Source organism: Cetorhinus maximus, chromosome 23 (genome assembly GCF_964194155.1).
Source record: "Cetorhinus maximus chromosome 23, sCetMax3.hap1.1, whole genome shotgun sequence".
NCBI classification, from domain to species: domain Eukaryota; kingdom Metazoa; phylum Chordata; class Chondrichthyes; order Lamniformes; family Cetorhinidae; genus Cetorhinus; species Cetorhinus maximus.
Genome location: NC_135901.1, coordinates 25,421,521 through 25,442,070, shown reverse-complemented (window position 1 = coordinate 25,442,070; position 20,550 = coordinate 25,421,521). Strand labels below are relative to the sequence as shown.

Sequence of the window (20,550 nt, the reverse complement as noted above, 5' to 3'; positions counted from 1 at the left end):
AAACAGGTCTTTTCCACTTCTCTTTCAGCAGCATTAATTGTTTTCTCCCTTTGGAATTTCATTGTTTGTTCTAACTCTTCAACTCTTTTGCACAATCCATGAACTATATCATGCCAGTCCTCAGCAGGCTTTGAATGGTCATTTGCAAACTGTCGAATTGCCTGGATTCCAACTTCTGTATCTTGTATATTAGCACTGGCAAGCACCTGTAAATCAGTGTCTCTAGTGAATGAACTGAAAGGGTCGTTTTGCGCTTTAAGTCCTTTTTGTTGATGCTTCTTAGTTTCCAATTCTGCAGGCACTTCAGTTTTTTCTGTCCAGCCCATTACTGAAATTGGTATACCAGTAATGTTACTTGAATCAGTTTTTTGCTCAATTGGACCACAATTCAGCAAGAAATGTTTACTCACAGAACAACTTCAGAACGGTGACACTCCATACCACACTCTTTCTCCTTCATTTCCTCCAGTTTGCATTGAAGTTAGAGAATCTCATTATTCTTTTCCTGATGAAGCTCTAACTGTTTGTTAGTTTTGGCTTTTAATTCTGTATTCAACCAATTATTCTGATTTACCAACAATTCCTTTTCTTGTTGAAAGCATTTTCCATGATACTTCATAAGGACTTCTGATGCTTGAAGATCATCAAGTTTTAACTGAAGATTGACCTTTGTTAAATTTGCTTCTACAAATAAATCATTCAGACATTTCAAGTCCTCCGCTAAGTGCCCTACTCCCCATGGCTGATTCTCAATTGTTCTCACTAATTCTCGTTTTTCATTAGAAAACTCATCTTTCGCCTGTGAAAGTTGGTTTTCTACATTAATAAGGTTTTCCTTCAATAATTGCTTCATTTCTGGCCACAGTAATTTTCTGAAGTTTGTTAAGGTCAGCATGATCAACTACCTGCTGCAATACAATTATCACCACATTACTGTCTCCACTAGCCACATCATTACCTAGAACAAAACCTAGCCCCTCAATAGCTGATTTAGGAATAATTCCCATCGTAACAATTCCATTTACAAAGTGACTTTACAAGTTGACTTTACACAAAGAAACAGGTTAATAAATTCCATTAATACCTCGTATTGACACTTCTTCCTTCATAAAACTGCCTGGAACACAAATTGTATCATCAGCCACCATCAATGGCTGATCTGCTCCAGTATCCCTAAAAATTTTGATCCAATTACTTATTTTGCTTGAGGAATAAGGGAACACTTCTCCCTTCCAGGCTAAACATCCAGAACCTCTAATAGCCTGTTTTCCTTCACCAGTAATCAAATAAGAATTTTCTGGACTATCCTGAACCATACCCCCCTTTCCTGTGGGTTCTAAGGGCACACGTTTCACCTGGACCACTGCTACAGTTTTAACAACCATTTCCTTTTCTGATGCAACCTTTACTGACGATTCCTTAATCCTTGGACTGCTCATATGCCCATTGTAAAGAGTTACAGGCCTTCAGCTGTCTCCTAGGATCTTCTTACTTCTCGCAAGGCTATTTTGCTTTAAGTCTGCTTCCTGCAGCTTTCTCCCTTTTAAGCTCGGAGCCCTCCTCTCCACTCCTTGCTTTCAATTCCGCTGGACAGAATCTTTTTCAGATTCCTGTCCTTATCCTTTACTTAACTGCCCTCTGGTACCTTTCCTGTTCCACAGCTTGGTTTTGCAGATTTTCTTCTTTAGCTTTTGGAACCTGCTCCTGCAGTTCCCACTCCTGTGTCCAGCTGCTCCTGGCACCTGGCTTCAAATGAACTCAAACTGCTTTCGGTTTCTCTGTGTGAGCCTCCCCTTGGCAGACAACAGAAGATTTTTTCTACTTTGTGTTTAGCTCCCCTTGTGTTTAGCTCCCCTTCAAGAGCTGTGAAACCTAATTGAAATGCAGGCATCTTTTAAAGTGAAACTGAAGCTCAAGCTCTCCCCTTTCTTAACACACAAGTACAGAAATGCAAATCAAATTTAAGCATAAATTCATTCCTAACATCCACAAATGCAAATATATCTCACTTAAACTATCTCTACTTCCTAACAGATGCAGCAGCAAGTAAATGGGATGGGGTGAAGACAGATGGCGTTATGGAGATTTAAATATCTGGTATTAGTGATGGTGTGGATATGTGGTCAAATCTGACACCAAGATTGTGAACAGTGTGGTTCAGCGTCTGACAGCTCCCAGGGAGAGGGATGGACTCAATACTTAAGGAACAGTATTTGTAGTGGTGACCGAAGACAATGGCTTTGGTTTTCCCAATTTATAATTGCAGGAAATTTCTGCTCATCCAGTACTGGATGTCAGATAAGCAGTTTGATAATTTAGCTACAGTGGAAGAATGGAGAGGGATGGTGCTGAGGTAGAGCTGGGCGTTGTCATTGTACATGTGAAAACTAACACAGTGCTTTTAGATGATGTCACCTAGTGGCAGCTTGTAGATGAGAAATAGGAAGGGCCAAGGATTGATCCTTGGGGAACACCAAGAGCATGAACTTTGGAGAGGAAAGGGAGGTTGGAGATGGAGTGGTAGTTTGCAAAGATGATGGGGTCAAAGGTTGATTTTTAGGATGGGCGATGTCAGTGGATTTAAAGGTGAGAGAAACAGTACCAAAAGAGAGAGAGAACTGCTAACAGTATCAGCTAATGTGGGGAAGATGAATGATCAGCAGCTTAGTGAGAATAGGGCCAAAGAAGTAAAAGGTCAAGGACAAGATGAGCTCTGAGAGGCCATAACAGGAGACAGGAGCAAAACTGGAAAAATATGAGAGTTCAGGGCTCAGATATGAGGGAACTTTAGAGACAGTTTGTCTCGGTGGGCTAGTGGAAGGGAGGGAAGCAGCAGAGGCAGCTGATTGGATTGTCACAACCTTAGTGACAAAGAAGCTCCATGAGCTCCTCACACTTGTGGTTGGGGATGAAGATAGAGGAGATGGGAAGAGGGAGAGCCCTTCAAAAGTAATTAACTTACGTTTGAGATATTAAGAAGACTCAATACACTGTATTTAACACAAAGATGATTTATTTTACTTTTATCTTCAATATCAGCAGACACAGAGCACAATGAACATGGTTCAGTCCTGAATGTGATTAGCAGCAAAATCCAATCACTTGTGAACTCGCTGGTGTTTCAGAAGGTGGGACATCTGAGTGAATCCCTTCCCACACTTGGAGCAAATGAACGGTTTCTCCCCAGTGTGAAGTCGCTGGTGCGTCAACAGGTGGGATGACCGAGTGAATCCCTTCCCACATTCAGAGCAAGTGAATGGCCTCTCCCCAGTGTGAACTCGCTGGTGCGTCAGCAGGTTGGATGACTGAGTGAATCCCTTCCCACACTCGAAGCAGGTGAACGGTCTCTCCCTAGTGTGGACTCGCTGGTGTCTCAGCAGTGTGGATGACTGACTGAATCCCTTCCCACACTCAGAGCAGATGAATGGTCTTTCCCCTGTATGAGTGCGCTGGTGTACACTGAGTTGAGATGATTGCCTGAACCTAGCTCCACAGTGAAAGCACCTGAACGGTCTCTCATCAGTGTGAACACGTTGATGGAACATCAGCTCCTGGGAGCTTTTATAGCACTTCCCACAGTCTGGGCACTTAAAAGGTCTCTTGTCAGTGTGAACTCTTTGATGTGCCATCAGGTTGGATGAATTAATGAATCCCTTTCCACACTCAGGGCAGGTGAACGGCCTCTCCCCAGTGTGAACTCGCTGGTGTGTCAGCAGGTGGGATGAACAAGTGAATCCCTTCCCACACTCAGAGCAGATAAATGGCTTCTCCCCAGTGTGAGTTCGCTGGTGTGCACTGAGGTCAAATAAATGCCTGAAACCAGTCCCACAGTGAGAGCACCTGAATAGTCTCCCATCAGTGAGAATTCTTTGGTATGTCAACAGGTTACATGAATGAGTGTATCCTTTCCCACATTCGGAGTAGATGAATGGCCTCTCCCTGGTGTGACTGTTCAGAAGAGTTTCCAGGTCAGATGGGTAATTGAATCTCTTCCCACAATCCCCACATTTCCACATTTTCTCCCCATTCTGGCTGCATTTATATTTCGACAGGTCAGATGATCGGCTGAAGCCTCGTCCACACACAGAACACGTGTATGGTTTCTCTCCACTGCAAACTAAGCTTTCTGCTTCCATGTTCAGAATCCAACAATATTCGGGTTACAATAAATTGGGCGACTCCGTCAGATTCTGAAGTGATATTTGGTTTCAGTTTCCTGACTGAATCCTCTCCTTCTAGTACCCTGTGAATTTAATTTAAAACAAAGAAAAGTGAGTGAGAGAGAACCCACTAAAACACAACGGCAGGTTGTGAAATTGAGCTGAATGAATCTAGTAATTTGTGGGGTTGGCACGAAGAAAAAGTGACCATGAAAACTGCTGGATTGTCATAAAAATCTAACTGGTTCATTGTTGTCCTTAGGGAAAGGAACCTTCCAACCAGACTGGGCCTATGTAAGACTCTGGCCTCTATGGCAGGAGAGAGAGAGAGAGAGAGGTGATAAAGGCAGTGGGTGAAGGAGAGGGATTTTATATACCTACAGTTTGATCATAACTCAAACAAAATCTCCCAAACCACTAACCTCCCACCACCTAGAAGGACCAGGGTAGCATGTGTATGTGAACACCATCACCTCCAAGCTCTCCTCCAAGTCACACACTATCCTGACTTGTCTGATATCTAGTGTTGGATGAACAGAAATTTTTTGCATATAAATACTGGGAATCCTGAAGCCATCATCTTCAATTTGCACTACAAACTCCATTTCCCAGCCACTAACTCTATCCTTCTCTCCGACAACTGTCTGAAGCTGAACCAGACTTTTCAAAACTTCAGTGTAATATTTCACCCCAAGATGAGCTTACAACATATATCCACATCATCAGACAGACTGCCTATTTCCACCTCAGTAACATTATCCGGCTCCATCCTAGTCTCTGCTCACCTGCTACTGAAACTCTCATCCATTCCTCTGTCACCTCTAGACTTAACTATTCTAACGCACTCCCAGCCAGGCTCCCAGATTCAACTCCACCATCTAAAACTCTGCTTTCCATTTCCATACTTGCACCAAGACTTGTTCACCCATCGCCATTGTGCCTGATGACCTTCAAAGGTTTCCAGTTAAGAAGAACCTAAATGCTCAAATTCTCATCCTTATTTTCAATTTCCTTCATGGCCCCTCCCTATCTCTGTAATCTGCTCCAGTCTCACAACCCACCACAATATCTGATCTCATCTAATTCCCACCCCCTGAGCATTCCTGATTTTAACTGTGCCACTTTGGTGGTTGCGCCTTCAGATTCCAAGGCCATGAGCTCTGGAATTTCCTCCAAAAACCTCCCTGCCTCTCTACCTCAATTTTCTACTTTAAGACACTCCTTAAAACCTATTTAACCCAACCTTTCGTCACCTGCCCTAATATCAGCTTATGTGGTTCGATGTCAAATGTTGCTTTCTAACATTTCTGTGAAATACCTTGGAACATTTTATTTTGTTAAAGATGCGATAGAAATACAGTTTGTTGTTGCTGATTTGGACATTTATCACTGTTCCTTCATCATCACTGTTGAATAACCTGTAACTCCTGACCTAACAACATTGTGGGAGCACCTTCACCACATGGGCTGCAGCAATTCAAGAAGGTCAAACATCATCTCCTCCACAGGTAACTGGGGATGGGTAATATCTGCTGCTGGTCTTGTTAATGACACCAAAATTCCATTTAAAATTTTAAAATATATATATTTGCAAAGCAGGTTAAAAGCATCCATGGAAATATCTGTTACTAAAATAATATGTTTTTATGTTGTACAGTGTCTGTTCAATAGCCTGATTTCCCTAGAAACTACCTCCTTTGACAATTTCACATTGGAAATTTCTGGGCCTGACTGGGTTCCATTGTCCTCAGGGTCAAACCCAGCTATCTCCTCTCCTCTATCTCCGCAACAGCTCAAACTGATGCAACAAAGGCTTTGAAAAGAAAATTGGATAAGCACCTGGAGAGAAAAAGTTGGGCTGCGAAGAATGGGCAGGGGAGTGGGACTAGTTGATTTGCTCTTGCAGAGAGCCAGCACAACGGGTGAAATGGCCTCCCTCTGTATTGTAATCATTCTTGGATTGCATGAAAAAAGACCAACACTGGAGGCCAGAGACCAAGCTCTGGAACAAACACTCACCCCAAGACAATTCAGTTCCTAATTGGTTCATCTCTGATTCTGAACTCGATTCTGTGAGCAACACCTGTAATAAAACAAAAACAAAATAATGCAGTTGCTGGAAATCTCAAATGTGATGAGCAAGTGCTGGAAATACTCAGAAGGGCAGGCAGTGACTATAGGAAGACAAAAAGAGTTAATGTTTCAGGACGTGCAGAATGAATTAAGTGACATAAAACTGGAACAGAATTTGATGGTCAATTTAAGCTCAGAAGAAGAAGAGAAATTATCTCTAATGCAGGAAAAACAATTCCTGACCATGGGAAGATAGAACTAGTAAATCAGCAGTGAATAGCCAGGGGATGAGCAGCAGTGGAAATCTCATTTAGACACAGTTGGTAGGAATAGCAGTAAAGCACCAAACATGGTGAAAAGACATCCATTACTAGAGGCAGAGCAAGTTACACAATGGCAGGGATTAAGGACAGCAGAGGCGAAACAGAAGAATGGATGGACATGGATTCAGATCCACACAAAAGGAACCACACCAGCCCCAGAGCCATGGAGCCACAGCAAAGCACTAAAAGCTCTAAATTATTAATGAATGTTCAATAATACTCACCTCTGAAACAAATTCAGTTTTCAATATTAAAACCTCCTGCTGGAGTCCGCAGCTGGAAAGATATCAGAAACACCGGAGTCAGAGAAAAATCTGGCAGTTTTCAAATCTTCTAACTCCCTGTAAAGGGATATTACAAAAGATATAAGCATCAGTCAAGGTTAGAAAATCAGAAGACACAAACATTGGTTTGAGTTTGCTGTGTGTAAATCCTCACCTTCTAACCCGCTATAAAAGGAGTGTCCAAAATCTATCACTGTCAGTCTAGGATAGAAATTCAGGACAATTCAAGGGACCCCTCTCTTGCCCAGGATTACTTAAACAAGGGCATAGGTGCATTGGAAGCAATTCTGAGAAGGTTTGCTTGGCTGTTCCCTGGAATGAGGGTATTTATCTTCTGAGGGAAAGTTGAGCAGGTTGGGCTGATACTCATTGGAGTTTAGAAGAATGAGAGGTGATCTTATTGAAACATGCAAGATTCTGAGATAGCTTGACAGGATAGACACTGAGAAGATGTTTTCCCTCACAGAAGAATCTAGAATCGGGGGCACAATTTAAAAACAAATGATCTCCCATTTGACACCGAGGAGGAGAAATTTCTTCCCTCTGAGGATTGTCAGTCTTTGGAATTCTCTTCCCCAGTGAGCAGTGGAGGCTCGTCATTGAATATATTCAAGGCTGAACAGCCATGACATTACTAAGAGGGGAAGCAAACTTGATGGGCCGAATGGGTGCTCCTAATTCTGATGCTCTTATTTTTATGTTCTTCAGACAGCCACCCATGCACCCTGCAGCATATTGCCCATCCTCTAATCTGGGCCTATCATTAGCTCTTGTGCACAAAGTGGGCGTAAAATCAATGAGGGAATGAATTTCTCTCCTGGTTACTGGGACCCTGAAGCCCCGTTACGTCACCAATATGATCCCGCATGCGCACTGCTGCCGCTGAAGCAAGATGGGCCTGTTCGCGGGGAAACGCCCCGGAGCTGCAGACTCGGGACCAGCAAGGTTTTATTTGGGGCTTGACACCTACATCGGATTTTGCATTTCCCTACATCTCCCTCCCCACCCTCACTTCCCGGCTGCGTTCCTCCCGCCAGCCCACCCGCTCTCGCACATGGCCAAAACCCTCTCCCACATTCGCACGGCTCCGAGCAAAGTGAAACTGCGCATGCGCCAGATAAATTAGCGCTGCGCCTGCGCACTAGCCCCCTGCAGAGAGAATACAGCACATTCACACCCGCAGGGAATCCTGGGTAACAGCAGCACCTTTGTAATACCCAAACACAGAAAAGAAAATCATTTTGTTACGCAATTGAGATAAATTAATTTTTAAAATCCCTTGAATCTGTGCGCTGCTATGTTCCATTTCTAAAAGTGATTTAAACATATGCTCTCCTGTGGAAACACCCTGAGATTTTAGAACGTTTCCCATTGGTTTCCCTCTCTCTATCACCTTTGAAGGTTCTCACTTTGCCTGGCTTCAATCCTACAGTCACTGGTTGCTCTCACTTTCCTTCGCTATCTCCTGATACTGAATATTCGCCGTTTTATAGAATGATACTGCACAGATGGAAACCATCCTGTCCACCATGCCTGTGCTGGCTCTTTAAACGATAGAAACATAGAAAGTAGGAGCAGGAGAAGAGGCTGTACACCATAGGAAAGACTTTCCCTCATCCCTCGCAGCTAATAAGGACTCACCCATCCTACATGATTAGGTTTTCTATCACAAGGGTGACCTCAATTTGAATTGGGTCTCAGAAAATAATTAATTTTGTTTAGGGATCAAATAGGGAGCATGTTTCCCTTTAGAGCCCTTGGAGAAAAAACACTATGTTTGATTTTATCCAACTGGAACACGATGTGAATGGTGATCGTGCTCCTGGACTGTGTCCAGGCTGAAGTTCTGTGCCTGCCATATGATCCTCCCCCAAGGTTGTCCTTTCAGAGCTATTTACTATTGGTGGCTGAGCATGCACCCAGACCTGTGTGTCTCATCTGTGTCCAAATTAATCCGGCCCTGCAAAATGAAAGGTCCCAATGGCCATATCCTATCTGAATGATGGCCTTGAGGAACATTGCAGATTTATGATACAGGCCCACTACCTACAGTAAAAGGAGGAGACCAGTATATCCTCACAGCAAATGGAATGTTTACCTAGTGGATTGAAGGATTCCCTTTCTGTAAAAATGATGCAGTCACTACAGCTAAAATCTTCTGGAAACAGATCTTTACCAGACAGGGCTTTCTGAGAAGCATAGAGAATATTAATGGTTCGCATTTCACAGCAGAAGTAATGCAGAAGCTCTGTGATCTTATGGGTGTGCAATAACATTTCCACATCCCCTACCACCCAGAGTCCAGGGGGATGGCCGAGAGCTTTAATCACTGTATAGAAATGACACTGAAAAATCTGTCATGAATGGAGCTGATGATCTGGGCAAGGTCAGTGACTGGGTCACTGCCTTGCCTGGTGTCTTAACCATTCACTCCCCTCCTGTTCAGTCCCGGTCACGGCCCATTTCAGCTCATGATAGGTCGGCCAATCCAGATTGTGAATCCTCCCGGGGTCCCACTCATCATTGCTATTCGACAGGCTCAGGACCAGTTTCTCCAGAACCTCCAACAAACCTCAGCATCCTCCCTGCTACAGGCAGTGGAGAAGATGGTGCTGCCCATCTCAACACCTCCAGGGAGAACCGCCCCTACTTTAATTATTCAATGTGAGATGAAGTTACGTTAAAAGCATTATGAAAAGGGGTGGGATTGGAAAGCTAATTTGGAAAGTCCATTTGATGTTCTGGGTAGATTGGGAAAAGCAAATCTTGTATTAGCGAATTGGAACGAGAGAAGGGGACACAATATCTGAGTTACCATGAAGATCAGTGCAAACTGTACAAAACGAATAGGTCAGATATGCAGATGGAGAATAAATACTGTGTTTGATTTTATCCAACAGGGACAAGATGTGAATGGTGATCGTGCTCCTGAACTGTGTCCAGGCTGAAGTTCTGTTCCTGCCATATGGTGCTCCAGCCAGGTGATGTTAAACACTCAGGTGGGAAAGACAAAAATCCAGAACAATAGTTTCAAAACAAAGCTGATTGATTTCATATTTACCCAGAATATTAAACTCCAGCCAAGTTAGAGAAGCTATTACCATCAAAAACAAACACTGACTCTCAGGTTGAATATGGTTCTGCCCTGGATGTGATGAACAGCAGCAATGATAGCAGATGCCAAACCTTGCAGTCACTTGTGAATGCGTTGGTGTCTCATCCGGTTGGATGTCTGAATGAATCCCTTCCCACACCCACAGCAGGTGAATTCTATCCCGCACTGATTGTGACACTGACACTGTCAGCTCCTTTTACAGGATAGCAGTGAGGGATGATTTACACACAGAAACCTCAAACCAAACATCACATCAAAATCTGACTGAGTCGCTCAGTTCATCAGGACCTGAATATCATCAGCCATTAAATGTGGAAGGAGCAACGTTCTGCCTGTGGAAAAAAGTTCTTAAAAATAAGTGTGATTGAAAAATCCTGAGGCACACACACCCCAGTGAGACTGTTCCAGTGAACTGACTCTGGAAGGAGAACCAGTTACACATCCTGAAAAAATACCACACCATTCACAGTGTGGGGGCGCAGGGGTAAACTGTACATGTGTTTGTTGTGTGTGAACAAGGCTTCAGCTGATCATCCAACCTGGGGAGACACAAGGAAACCACACCACAGAGAAACCGTGAAAATGTTGGGACTGTGGGAGGGGACTCAGAACTCAGTCTGTGTTGGAAATTCATCGACAGTCACACTGGGGAGAGGTCATCCGAATATGGGAAGGGATTCAGTCCACTATCCCACCTCACTGCATACCAACGTGTTCACTCAGGTAAGAGAGTTTTTAAATGTTCCAACTGTGAGAGGAGCTTTAAAAGCAAAATTAATCTGCTGACTCACCAACGAGTTCACACTGGGGAGGGGCCATTCATCTGCCCTTAGTGTGGGAAGGGATTCACTCAACTAACCCACCTCACCTCAACATGTCCATTCTGACACAAAGCTTTTTAAATGTTCCAACTGTGAGAAGAGCTTTAAAAGCAAAATAGATCTGTTGACTCACCAGCGCATTCACACTACAGAGAGGCCATTCACCTGCTCCAAGTATGGGGGGGATTCACTCAGTCCTCCAGCCTGCTGACACACGAGTGAGTTCACACGAGGGAGAGGCTGTTCATCTGCTCCGTGTGTTGGAAGGGATTCTCTCATTCATCCACCCTGCAGACTCACCAACAAGTTCAGAAGGGACTCCAGGGTTTGGATTCTGCTCTTATTGCTGCTGTTAATCACACCAGAAGGGAACCATGTTCATTCTGAAAGTTGGAGTTTGTTTCACTTGATGTTAATAATTGCTGTTCTTGGGTTGGAGTTTAATATTATGGATATAGGTTAAATAAATCAGCTTTGTGTCAAACACACGGTGTTCAAGTCCTTGATTTCTCTCAGATAGGAGGAGACTGGTTGATGTCCTGTTACCGACAGTTCCATTTTTTGGGCCTTTTCTCCTTTGTTAATGGAGACTTGTATTTATATAGCGCCTTTCACAACTTCAGGATGTCCCAAAGTGCTTTACAGTCAATGAAGTTCTGTTGAAGTGTCGTCACTGTTGTAATGTAGGAAATGGAGTCGCCAAATTGTGCACAGCAAGATCCCACTAATAGAAATGTGATTGTGACCAGATAATCTGTTCAGTGATGTTTGCTGAGGATAAATATGAAGCAGTACAACAGGGAGAACTCCCCTGCTCTTTGGAATAACACTATAGGAACTTTTACACCAACTGAGAGGGCAGATGGGGCCATAGTTGAAGGTCTTATCTGGAATACGGGACCTCTGACAATGCAATGCTCCCTCAGTACTGCATCAAAATATCAACCTGGATTTTATGCTCATGTTTCTGGATGTGGATTTAAACCCACAACCTCCTGACTCAGAGAAATGAATACAATCACTGAGTCACAACTAACACCTCACCATTACTCCAGATTATTTCAGTCCTCATGCCTTCAGTTACTCTCATGGACGAGTGTAAGATTTTACTCTGGGAGTCACAGATTACCCAAAAACGGGGTTGAAGTCGTTGGTGATTTTTAAACATATTATAAGAAGCAACAGTTTAGATATGATACATCATTTAAATAGGCAGAAAGAACATACGACCCAAAGCAGGTGGGAATGGTTTACTGGTCCCAGATAGGACAAATGGATGGCTTCTCGCAGGGAGGGAATGCCGATCTCCATGGCTGGAGGTGGCAGACTCCTCGGAATGGTTTTCTGGTCCTGGATCAGGGCGATGCTGATCTCCGTGGATGAAGGTTAAAGTCTCCTCAGAATTGTTTTCTGATTCAAGACCTGATGAAGCTGATCTCCGTGGCTGGTGGTGGCAGTTTTTTTCTTTCCTCAGTCATCTTGAGTCAAAGTGTTTGGCCAAATCCAGCATGAATCACTTTGAGAAGCTGTTTCTTGTTTGAAGTGATTTCCCTCTCAAAAGGGCGTTCATGTACCTTATTTCTGGGGTTTTTTTGTCAATAACTTATTCAATTGTCCATTAGCAAGGGACAGATATTCAAGGTAATCCTTGCTATTTCCATCCGAAACCATGAAGTCATTTTGTGGCTCATTACTTGCTGGAACATCCTGTTTAATCTTTATTCATACAGTCAATTTACATATGGTTCATAAGAAATCCCCCACCTTATCAAGTTTGTCTTGTTTCAGGGTCTGTGCTAGGGAAATATTGTTGAAAGAGATAACAGGGCTACACTGTCACGTGTTTGTCAACCCAGGAAGCTTTCTTCATAAGTGAGAGAGAGAGAGAGAGCAAGAGAGAGAGAGAGAGGGCAAGAGAGAGAGAGAGCTATTCCGATAATCAATAAATGTCTTAAAAAATTACGAAGTTATTTGGCAGTGTTTTCTTACACATTTCCCAACATTGAGAAGAGAACATCCTTATTGAGTTTTCACTACTGCTTTCTGGCTAACCCAGCTAAGCTACGAGCTTGTTCTCTTAATTTCTTGATTACATACCATCGATAACATACTAAAGCTACTGGAACTATTGGACTCAGCAACACAAGCCCTTGAGCTGCCATCAAGAATACATGTAAAAACTTTCTGAGTAAAATGCGATAACTACTGACTTTGATTCATCCTCCCCACTTGCAGATCATCTCACACAATTCGAAATTATTCGCATGTCGTAAGTACATATGGTTCAATCAAAAGTTCATACATGGACTTTAAAGATTCCCCAGCTCTCAGTTCACTTGTGGATATTTTCTAAAACCAGATTGTAAATCCCTCTTCACTTTAATTTTACTCCTTCTGATAGACTCCAGTGTGATTAATTCAATCCTGATTGTTTAAAAGTCAGTTTCCCCATGGAGTTTGTGTCAATACCTTGATGATTTAAAATGTTGTCTCATTCTCCTGCCCACATTAAGCACTTCAGTGTTTTTATGTTGACAAGTAGGTGAGCATGTCTGGGAACCATTCTTTAGTGCAGCTTCACCAAGCATTTCTGCATTTTAGTTACTCCACAAATAGCAAATCACATCTGTACACTCATACCAGTATCCCAAAATAGTGCTACATTTACCACCTGATATAAGCCACTCTTGACTTTCAGATAAGCTTACCAAAAGATTAGGGGAGTGTCGATCTGAAGATCTTTGCTTCTGTTCCCCTGCATGGTTCAATATCTTAGGTGATGGCCAGGCTATCAGACGCAGTTTAGACGCAAGGGTACAAACATCTCAAAGCAATCAATTTACTAGCTTGATTTACACTTTCCTGGCCTTCACTCGAATGTACCAGATACCAGATTAATGTATTCTATTGAACTATACCCAGGGTTAATCATTCCAATTCCCAGTTGGTGGTGTGATTTTTCTCTCTTATTCTAAGTGGGCTGTCACATTAATTGCCATTCTATCTCATTCAGGAGCCCTGGAGAACTTTATTGACCAATTCAATATTCTCATAATATGGTGTTTTTACATCAGTGACAGAAATATTTGCAATCAGTTTGGAAATAACTCCCATATGTCCCGTTCTCAAGCACTTTGTCTTTGAAAGATAACAAATGGGATAAAGTCAAATCTTTAAAAGGCAAAGTCTTTAGTTCAAATCATCACTATGTTGTCAGTGGAGGAGGTTAACTCCTCTGCTTGTTTGCAGAAGGATTGGAGCTCAAATGTGTGCACAACTGTGTCAACTTTACATAACTTTATTTTCAGATCAAAGACAAACCAAATACCATTTTTATCTTTGTTTTTCCAATTCTTTTGGTATTTTCTCAGCTTTGACCAAACATGAGTGGGTTTTTTTTTTGTCCTTTCTTCAAACACCTTTCCAAATGATTGAAGAAGAATCACACAAAAAAATCAGCTTTCACAGGTAAACAAAAGCTTCAACATTCTTCGATCGAAGAGTGAAAGAGTGTGGAGCTTCCCACAGCTGGTGAGCTCCGGGTCATAAGCTCAAGGCTGAAGCTTATCTTTACAGAATCAAACATTTCAAAACCTTTCACAATTATACAAGTAAATTGTAATTCACACTTAAAGATATACTTTTACTCAGTAATTATAATGTTTCACTTTTCTCCGCACAGAAGCTGGCAGCATATTAGCTTTAATACACTTTGCTTGTAGCTGACGTATGGAGAAGATCATGTTCACTGTAGATCTGCCAGCACAGAAACCGCACTGTGCTTCTGGATACACTCGGTATGCAACTAGATGGAGTCTTTTAAATGTGATCCGAACAAAGGACTTCCCCATGTTGCTTAGGAGTGAGATGCCTCTGTAGTTCCAAACCCCTCTGTCACCTTTGTTTTTGTTTATTGCCATGATTTTTCCATTACACATGTCCTGTCCAATGGATCCTACCGTCCAACAGAGAGAGGAGGTCATGAAGGTGTGGCAGTAGATGGGACTTTCCGTGCTTGAACAGTTCAGCTGGAATTCCATCCTTGCTGGTGCCTTCCCACTTGCTAAGCAATCAATGGACTTTTCGAGCTCAAATGATAAGGATTCCTTGTCCAACTCAACCATGGGAGAGAGTCAAACAGAGACTTGGAGATGTCCGTTTCAGGATGTACAGCTCACAATAAGGTTCAACCCAGTGGGACATCTGTTTACTTCTGTCGGTGAGTACTTCATCATCTGCCAAATTCAGGGGGACAACTTTGGTGATGGTCGGACCAAGCGCCCTCTTGATCCCATCATGCATTGAACATAGATTTCTGTTGTCACAGGCAGTTTGGATCTCTTGATGTAGGCTGATCCAGTGTTTATTTGCACAGCATCGCCGTCTCTTTTACACAACTGTCTTGGTTACTTCAAAGTTATGCACTGCTCTAGCTGTTGTGTTTATTTTTGCACCAGATAGGCTTTGCTTTTTGCTTCAATGACAGATGTCATCTCTGCTGAGTAGGTCTCAAACCAGTCTTTGTTGTGGGTTCCACCTTTACCAAATGTTGCTGCTGCTGTGTCAGAAATGATTGAACTCAGCGACTTCCAAGCTTCATCAATATCAATGTTGATTGTTGAAACTTTTACTGATGTGCCTGTAAAATGTTTTACTGTTTTTTTTGATGTTCCTTATTCATTTAATTTCATAATGGAGGTTTCACTGTGAAAGTCAGTAAGTGTAAGTCAGTAAGAATTGTCAGCAAGGATTAATCAGCACTTTCTAATTGGAGATGTTAATCAGTGAAATCTTTCAGATTGTAGATTTTGCATCAAAGATCAAGTTAGGATTGAAGTAAAAGTTCATCATTTTATTGTAAACAAGTTCCTGGTCAGAGTTCTTGAATTAAGAGGAAGGATCACCGGTGGCATTTTTAAAATATGACATTGCAGCTCCAAAAGTCAGTCACATCTCCAGAATATTAAACTCCTGCCAATTATAAGGATTGTTAACATCAGCAGAAATAAACCTGATATTGTCAGATAATTAATCCTGGACATGATTAACAGCAGCAATAACGACAGAATCCAACCCCTGTAATCATTTATGAATTTGCCTGTGTCTCAGCAGGCTGGAGGACCTTGTGAATGCTTTCCCACATGAGGAGCAGGTGAGAGGTCTCTCCCCAGTGTGAGTGCATTGGTGAGTCAGAAGGTTGGATGACTGCCTGAAACTCTTTCCACAGGTAGTGCAGCTGAATGGACTCTCCTCAGTGTGAATTCGGTGGTGTGACTGGAGGGTGAATAACCGAGCGAATCCCTTCCCACACACGGAGCAGGTGAATGGTCTCTCCCCAGTGTGAAGTCGCTGATGTCTCACCAGGTCGAATGACTGAGAAAACTTCTTCCCGCACACGGAGCAGGTGAACGGTCTCTCCCCAGTGTGAGTGCGCTGGTGCGCAGTGAGGGTGGACAACTGCCCGAAACTCTTTCCGCAGTGAGTGCAGCTGAATGGCTTCTCCTCAGTGTGAACTCGCTGGTGTGTCCAAAGGCCGGATGACCGAGTGAATCCCTCCCCACACACGGAGCAGGTGAACGGCTTCTCCCCAGTGTGAATTCGCTGGTGTGTTGCGAGGGTGGATGAACTGTTGAACCTCTTCCCACAGTAAGTGCAGCTGAAGGGCCTCTCCTCAGTGTGAATTCTCTGATGTAACTTCAGGTAGGTTGTCTTCGTAAATCCCTTTCCACACATGGAACAGATGAACGGCCTCTCCCCAGTATGAATGCATCGATGAATTTCCAACAGGGATAAAGAATTGAATCCTTTACCACAATCCACACATTTCCATGGGTTCTTCATGATGTGGGTGTCCTTGTTTGTCTCCAGGTTGGAAGCCTCATCCACAAACAGAACACGTGTATGGTTTCTCCCCACTGTGAATAGTGACATTTCTTCAAACTGTGTGACTGGTTACAGCTCTTTCCACAGTCAGTTCACGAACACTCTCACTTGGGTGTGTGTGTCTTGGTGCTTTTCCAGTCACACTGATGCTTAAAATCTTTTCCACAGACAGAACAGACAATGTTTTTTCCTTCCAAATTCAAAGGTTGATGAATAAACAAGTGACTCAAAGCAAGACATTTGTTTTGAGTTTTGTGTCGACAAATTCTTCCTTTCTAATACCTGTAAAAAGAGTTTACGAAATTAATCATTGTAAGTACAGGATATAAATTCAGAATAGACGATTCCAGCTTTGATGGAACATTTTTCCTCCCTTGTACCCCCAAAGCTGTAAATCCCCATCCCACACACACTCTCTCCTCCTTGGGTTAAAATCTGAATCCAACGCACCATCTCCACCATTTTGTTCTTCCAATCCCAGTTTTCTCCCTCCCTCCACTATGGCTGGATTCAGTTCTCCAGCCTCTCTGTGTAGAGTGAGAATAAAATCAAGAATCAATCATTTTCTCTCCTGGTCACTGGGACCCTGAAGCCCCACCCACTCTGTTGTTTCAAACAAGATGGCCACATGTAAAGCAAAAAGCTCCAGAGCTGCACGTGCAGGACATGCAGGTACTTTGTGGGATGTGTGCGTCACTGGCTAGGCCAGCATTTATTGCCCATCCCTAATTGCCCATGGGGACAGGGAGAGCTGCATATTGTTCACTTTTACTGATGGCTGAAATGACCAATCCGTGAGAAGCAGGTTCTGCCACTAGTGTCACATATGAAGTGTTTATCAGGTGTGGTTGTGGGTTATTGTTTTTGGTGTTGGCACTTGTTGCCAAGCCGCTGTAGTGACCATCCTTCATCTTGTGAACATACCCAAGCCAGCGAAGTCACCTCTGCTTGATGAGAGCCAGCGTATTTGGGGATTTGTCTTTGAGAGGACTGCCGCATTCCTGATTCCGTCCCTGAGACACCCAGAATGCGCTGCAAACAGTGAAGGTGAAAGTTGTTGAGCTTCCTTTCCTGATCACTATAAATCGTCCATGTTTCACAGACAGACAACAAGGTGCTGAGGACACAGGCCTCAAGAAACCAGCATCTTGGTGCTGAGAGGCAGCTTGATGTTATTCCATGTACGATTTGTGAGTCGGCCAAAGGTGGAGCTGCTTTCCCTACACGTGTATCAAGTTCTGCATCAAGAGACAGATTAACTGTCACTGTGGACTCGAGGTCACAGAATTCACTGACCACTTCTAGAGGGGCATTATTTAGTGGGATCAAGGGCAGAGTTGTGATAACCTGTCCCATAACCACAGTTTTCTTGATGCCTAGGGTAATGGAGAACCATGTACAGACATGTGAGAGACAATCTATGAGACTTTGTAACAGAGAGGGAAGTGGTCATGAAGGTGTGGCAGGAGATGGTAATTTCTATGTTTGAGCAGTTCAGCTGGAATTCCACCCTTGCTGGTGCCTTTCTGCTTGCTAAGCAATCAACGGGCTTTTCGAGCTCAAGTGATGAGCTCAAGTGATGTCCAACTCAACCGAAACAGAAAGCTGTGGTAAAGAGTCAAACAGAGACTGGGAGATGTCCATCTCACGGGGGTACAGCTTGCAGTCATGTTCAACCCAGTGGGGCATCTGTTTACTTGTGTTGGTGAGTACTTCATCCCCTGCCGATTTAAGGGGGGCAACTTTGGTGATGGTTGGACCAAGCACGCACATAGATATTCACTGTCACAGGCAGTTTGGATTTCTTGATGTGGGCTGATCCTGTGTTTTTATTTTGTGCATGAGGTGGGCTTTGCTTTTTGCTTCAATGACAGATGTCATCTCTGCTGAGTGGGTCTCAAACCAGCCTTTGTTGTGGGTTCCACCTTTACCAAATGTTGCTGCTGCTGTGTCAGAAATGATTGAACTCAGCGACTTCCAAGCTTCATCAGATCAATCTTGATTGTTGAAGCTTTTATTGATGTGCCTGCAAAATATTTTACTGTTTTGTTTAATATTCCTTGTTAATTTCATTTCATAATAGAGGTGTCACTGTGAAGAATATGTAAATCAGTAAGAGTTGTCAGCAAGGATTAATCAGCAGTTTCTAATTGGAGATATTAATCAGTGAAATCTTTCAGAAACTGAATTGTAGATTTTGCATCAAAGATCAATTTAGAATTGAAGTAAAATTTTATAATTTTATTGCAAAAAAGTTCCTGTTTTCAGTTCTTGAATTAAGGGGAGAAATCACAGACAGCGCTTTTAAAAAGGGACACTGCAGCCCCGAAAATCAGCAACACATCCAGAATATAAAATTTCTGCAAATACGGGTTAACATCAGCAGAAAGAAACCAAATATTGTCAGACTATCAATCCAGGATGTGATTAACAGCAGAATCCAATCCCTGCAGACATTTACGAACTCGTTGATGTGACAGCAGGTTAGATGATTGAGTGAACCCCTTCCCACACACAGAGCAGGTGAATGGCTTCTCCCCAGTGTGAGCGCGCTGATGTGTCAGCAGGATGGAAGACTGAGTGAATCCCTTCCCACATTTCGAGCAGATGAATGGCCTCTCCCCAGTATGAACTCGCTTGTGTGCAGTGAGGTCAGATGAACACTTGAACCTCTTTGCGCAGGAGGTGCAGCTGAACGGCCTTTCTCCAGTGTGAACTCGCTGATGTGTCAGTAAGGTGGATGACCGAGTGAATCCCTTTCCACAAATGGAGCAGATGAATGGCCTCTCCCCAGTGTGAACGCGCTGGTGTTCAATGAAGCTGGATGAACTCCTGAACCTTTGTCCACAGGAAGAGCAGCTGAATGGCTTCTCCTCAGTGTGAATTCTCTGGTGTGACCAAAGGCCAGATGCATGAGTGAATCCCTTCCCACACATGGAGCAGGTGAACGGCTTCTCCCCAGTGTGAAGTCGCTGGTGTGCAGTGAGGCTGGACGAACACCTGAACTGCTTTCCACAGGAAGGGCAGCTGAAAGGCCGCTCCTCAGTGTGAATCCGCTGATGTGACATGAGGCAGGTTGTCTGAGTAAAACCCTTCCCACACACAGAACATGTGAATGGCTTCTCCCCAGTGTGACTGCGTCGATGGTTTTCCAGCTGGGATGGATAATAGAATCCCTTCCCACAGTCCTCACATTTCCATGGTTTCTCCAGAGAGTCAGCACCAATGTGACTGCGCCGATGGATTTCCAGCAGGGATGGATAACTAAATCCTTTACCACAGTCTGCACATGTCCACGGTTTCTCCATAGTGCTGGTATCCTTTTCTGTCTCCAAGTTGGACGATCGTTTGAAGCCTTGATCCCAACAGAAAAGATGTCCGGTTTCTCCCCACTGTGAATGGTGTGATGTTTTTTCAGGCTGTGTAACTGGTTAAAGCTCTTTCCACAGTCAGTGCACATGGACAAGCTCACTCGTGTGTGTATATCTCGCTGCTTTCCCAGTCACACTGATATTTGAATTCATTTCCCACAGACAGAACAGACAAACATCTCTCCTTCCACATATAAAGGCCCAGGATATTCAGGGCCTGATGAATCTTGATTCAGATTTTGACTTGATGTTTGATTTGATTTGGTTTTTCGTCTGTCAATCCTGCTCTAAACTCCTGGAAAAGGAGTTTAAAAGGGTCCTCACTGATAAGCACAGGATAGAAATTCAGAACAGACAATTCTCGTTTCTGTGGAATATTATTTCCCCAAATCTGTCAATCCCAGTCTCTGTCTCTCATGGGAAAGACCTGAACCCTGTCCAAGATGGCGGCCGGTTGCCTGGGTAACCCGAGCCTGTCACCGGGGAGGAAGCCCCGCCTCCCTGATCCGCCCTGAACACC

The 20,550-nt window shown here is 43.4% G+C and overlaps 2 protein-coding genes across 3 annotated transcripts in view; both read right to left on the bottom strand.

The window, feature by feature from the left end:
* Positions 1 to 2,380: 2,380 nt before the first annotated feature.
* The window catches only part of LOC144697023 (uncharacterized), a 175,014-nt gene continuing 156,844 nt past the window's right edge, over positions 2,381 to 20,550 (bottom strand). The window contains exons 1-2 of one of the 2 annotated variants that reach the window (XM_078568794.1): positions 6,180 to 6,255; positions 2,382 to 4,243 (exon numbers count right to left, since the gene is read on the bottom strand). In XM_078568794.1, the coding sequence (XP_078424920.1) occupies positions 3,099 to 4,136 (1,038 nt within the window). In that variant the 5' untranslated portion in view covers positions 4,137 to 4,243; positions 6,180 to 6,255 and the 3' untranslated portion in view covers positions 2,382 to 3,098. Of the gene's footprint in view, positions 4,244 to 6,179; positions 6,256 to 20,550 lie in introns of those variants that run through there. The other variant, XM_078568795.1, reaches the window with a different exon arrangement.
* Positions 14,059 to 20,123, bottom strand: LOC144697404 (uncharacterized). The gene is made up of 2 exons (XM_078569382.1): positions 19,125 to 20,123; positions 14,059 to 16,629 (listed from the first exon to the last, which is right to left on the bottom strand). Exons 1-2 carry the CDS (start codon positions 19,965 to 19,967, stop codon positions 15,859 to 15,861), a joined length of 1,614 nt encoding a protein of 537 aa, XP_078425508.1. The 5' UTR covers positions 19,968 to 20,123; the 3' UTR covers positions 14,059 to 15,858.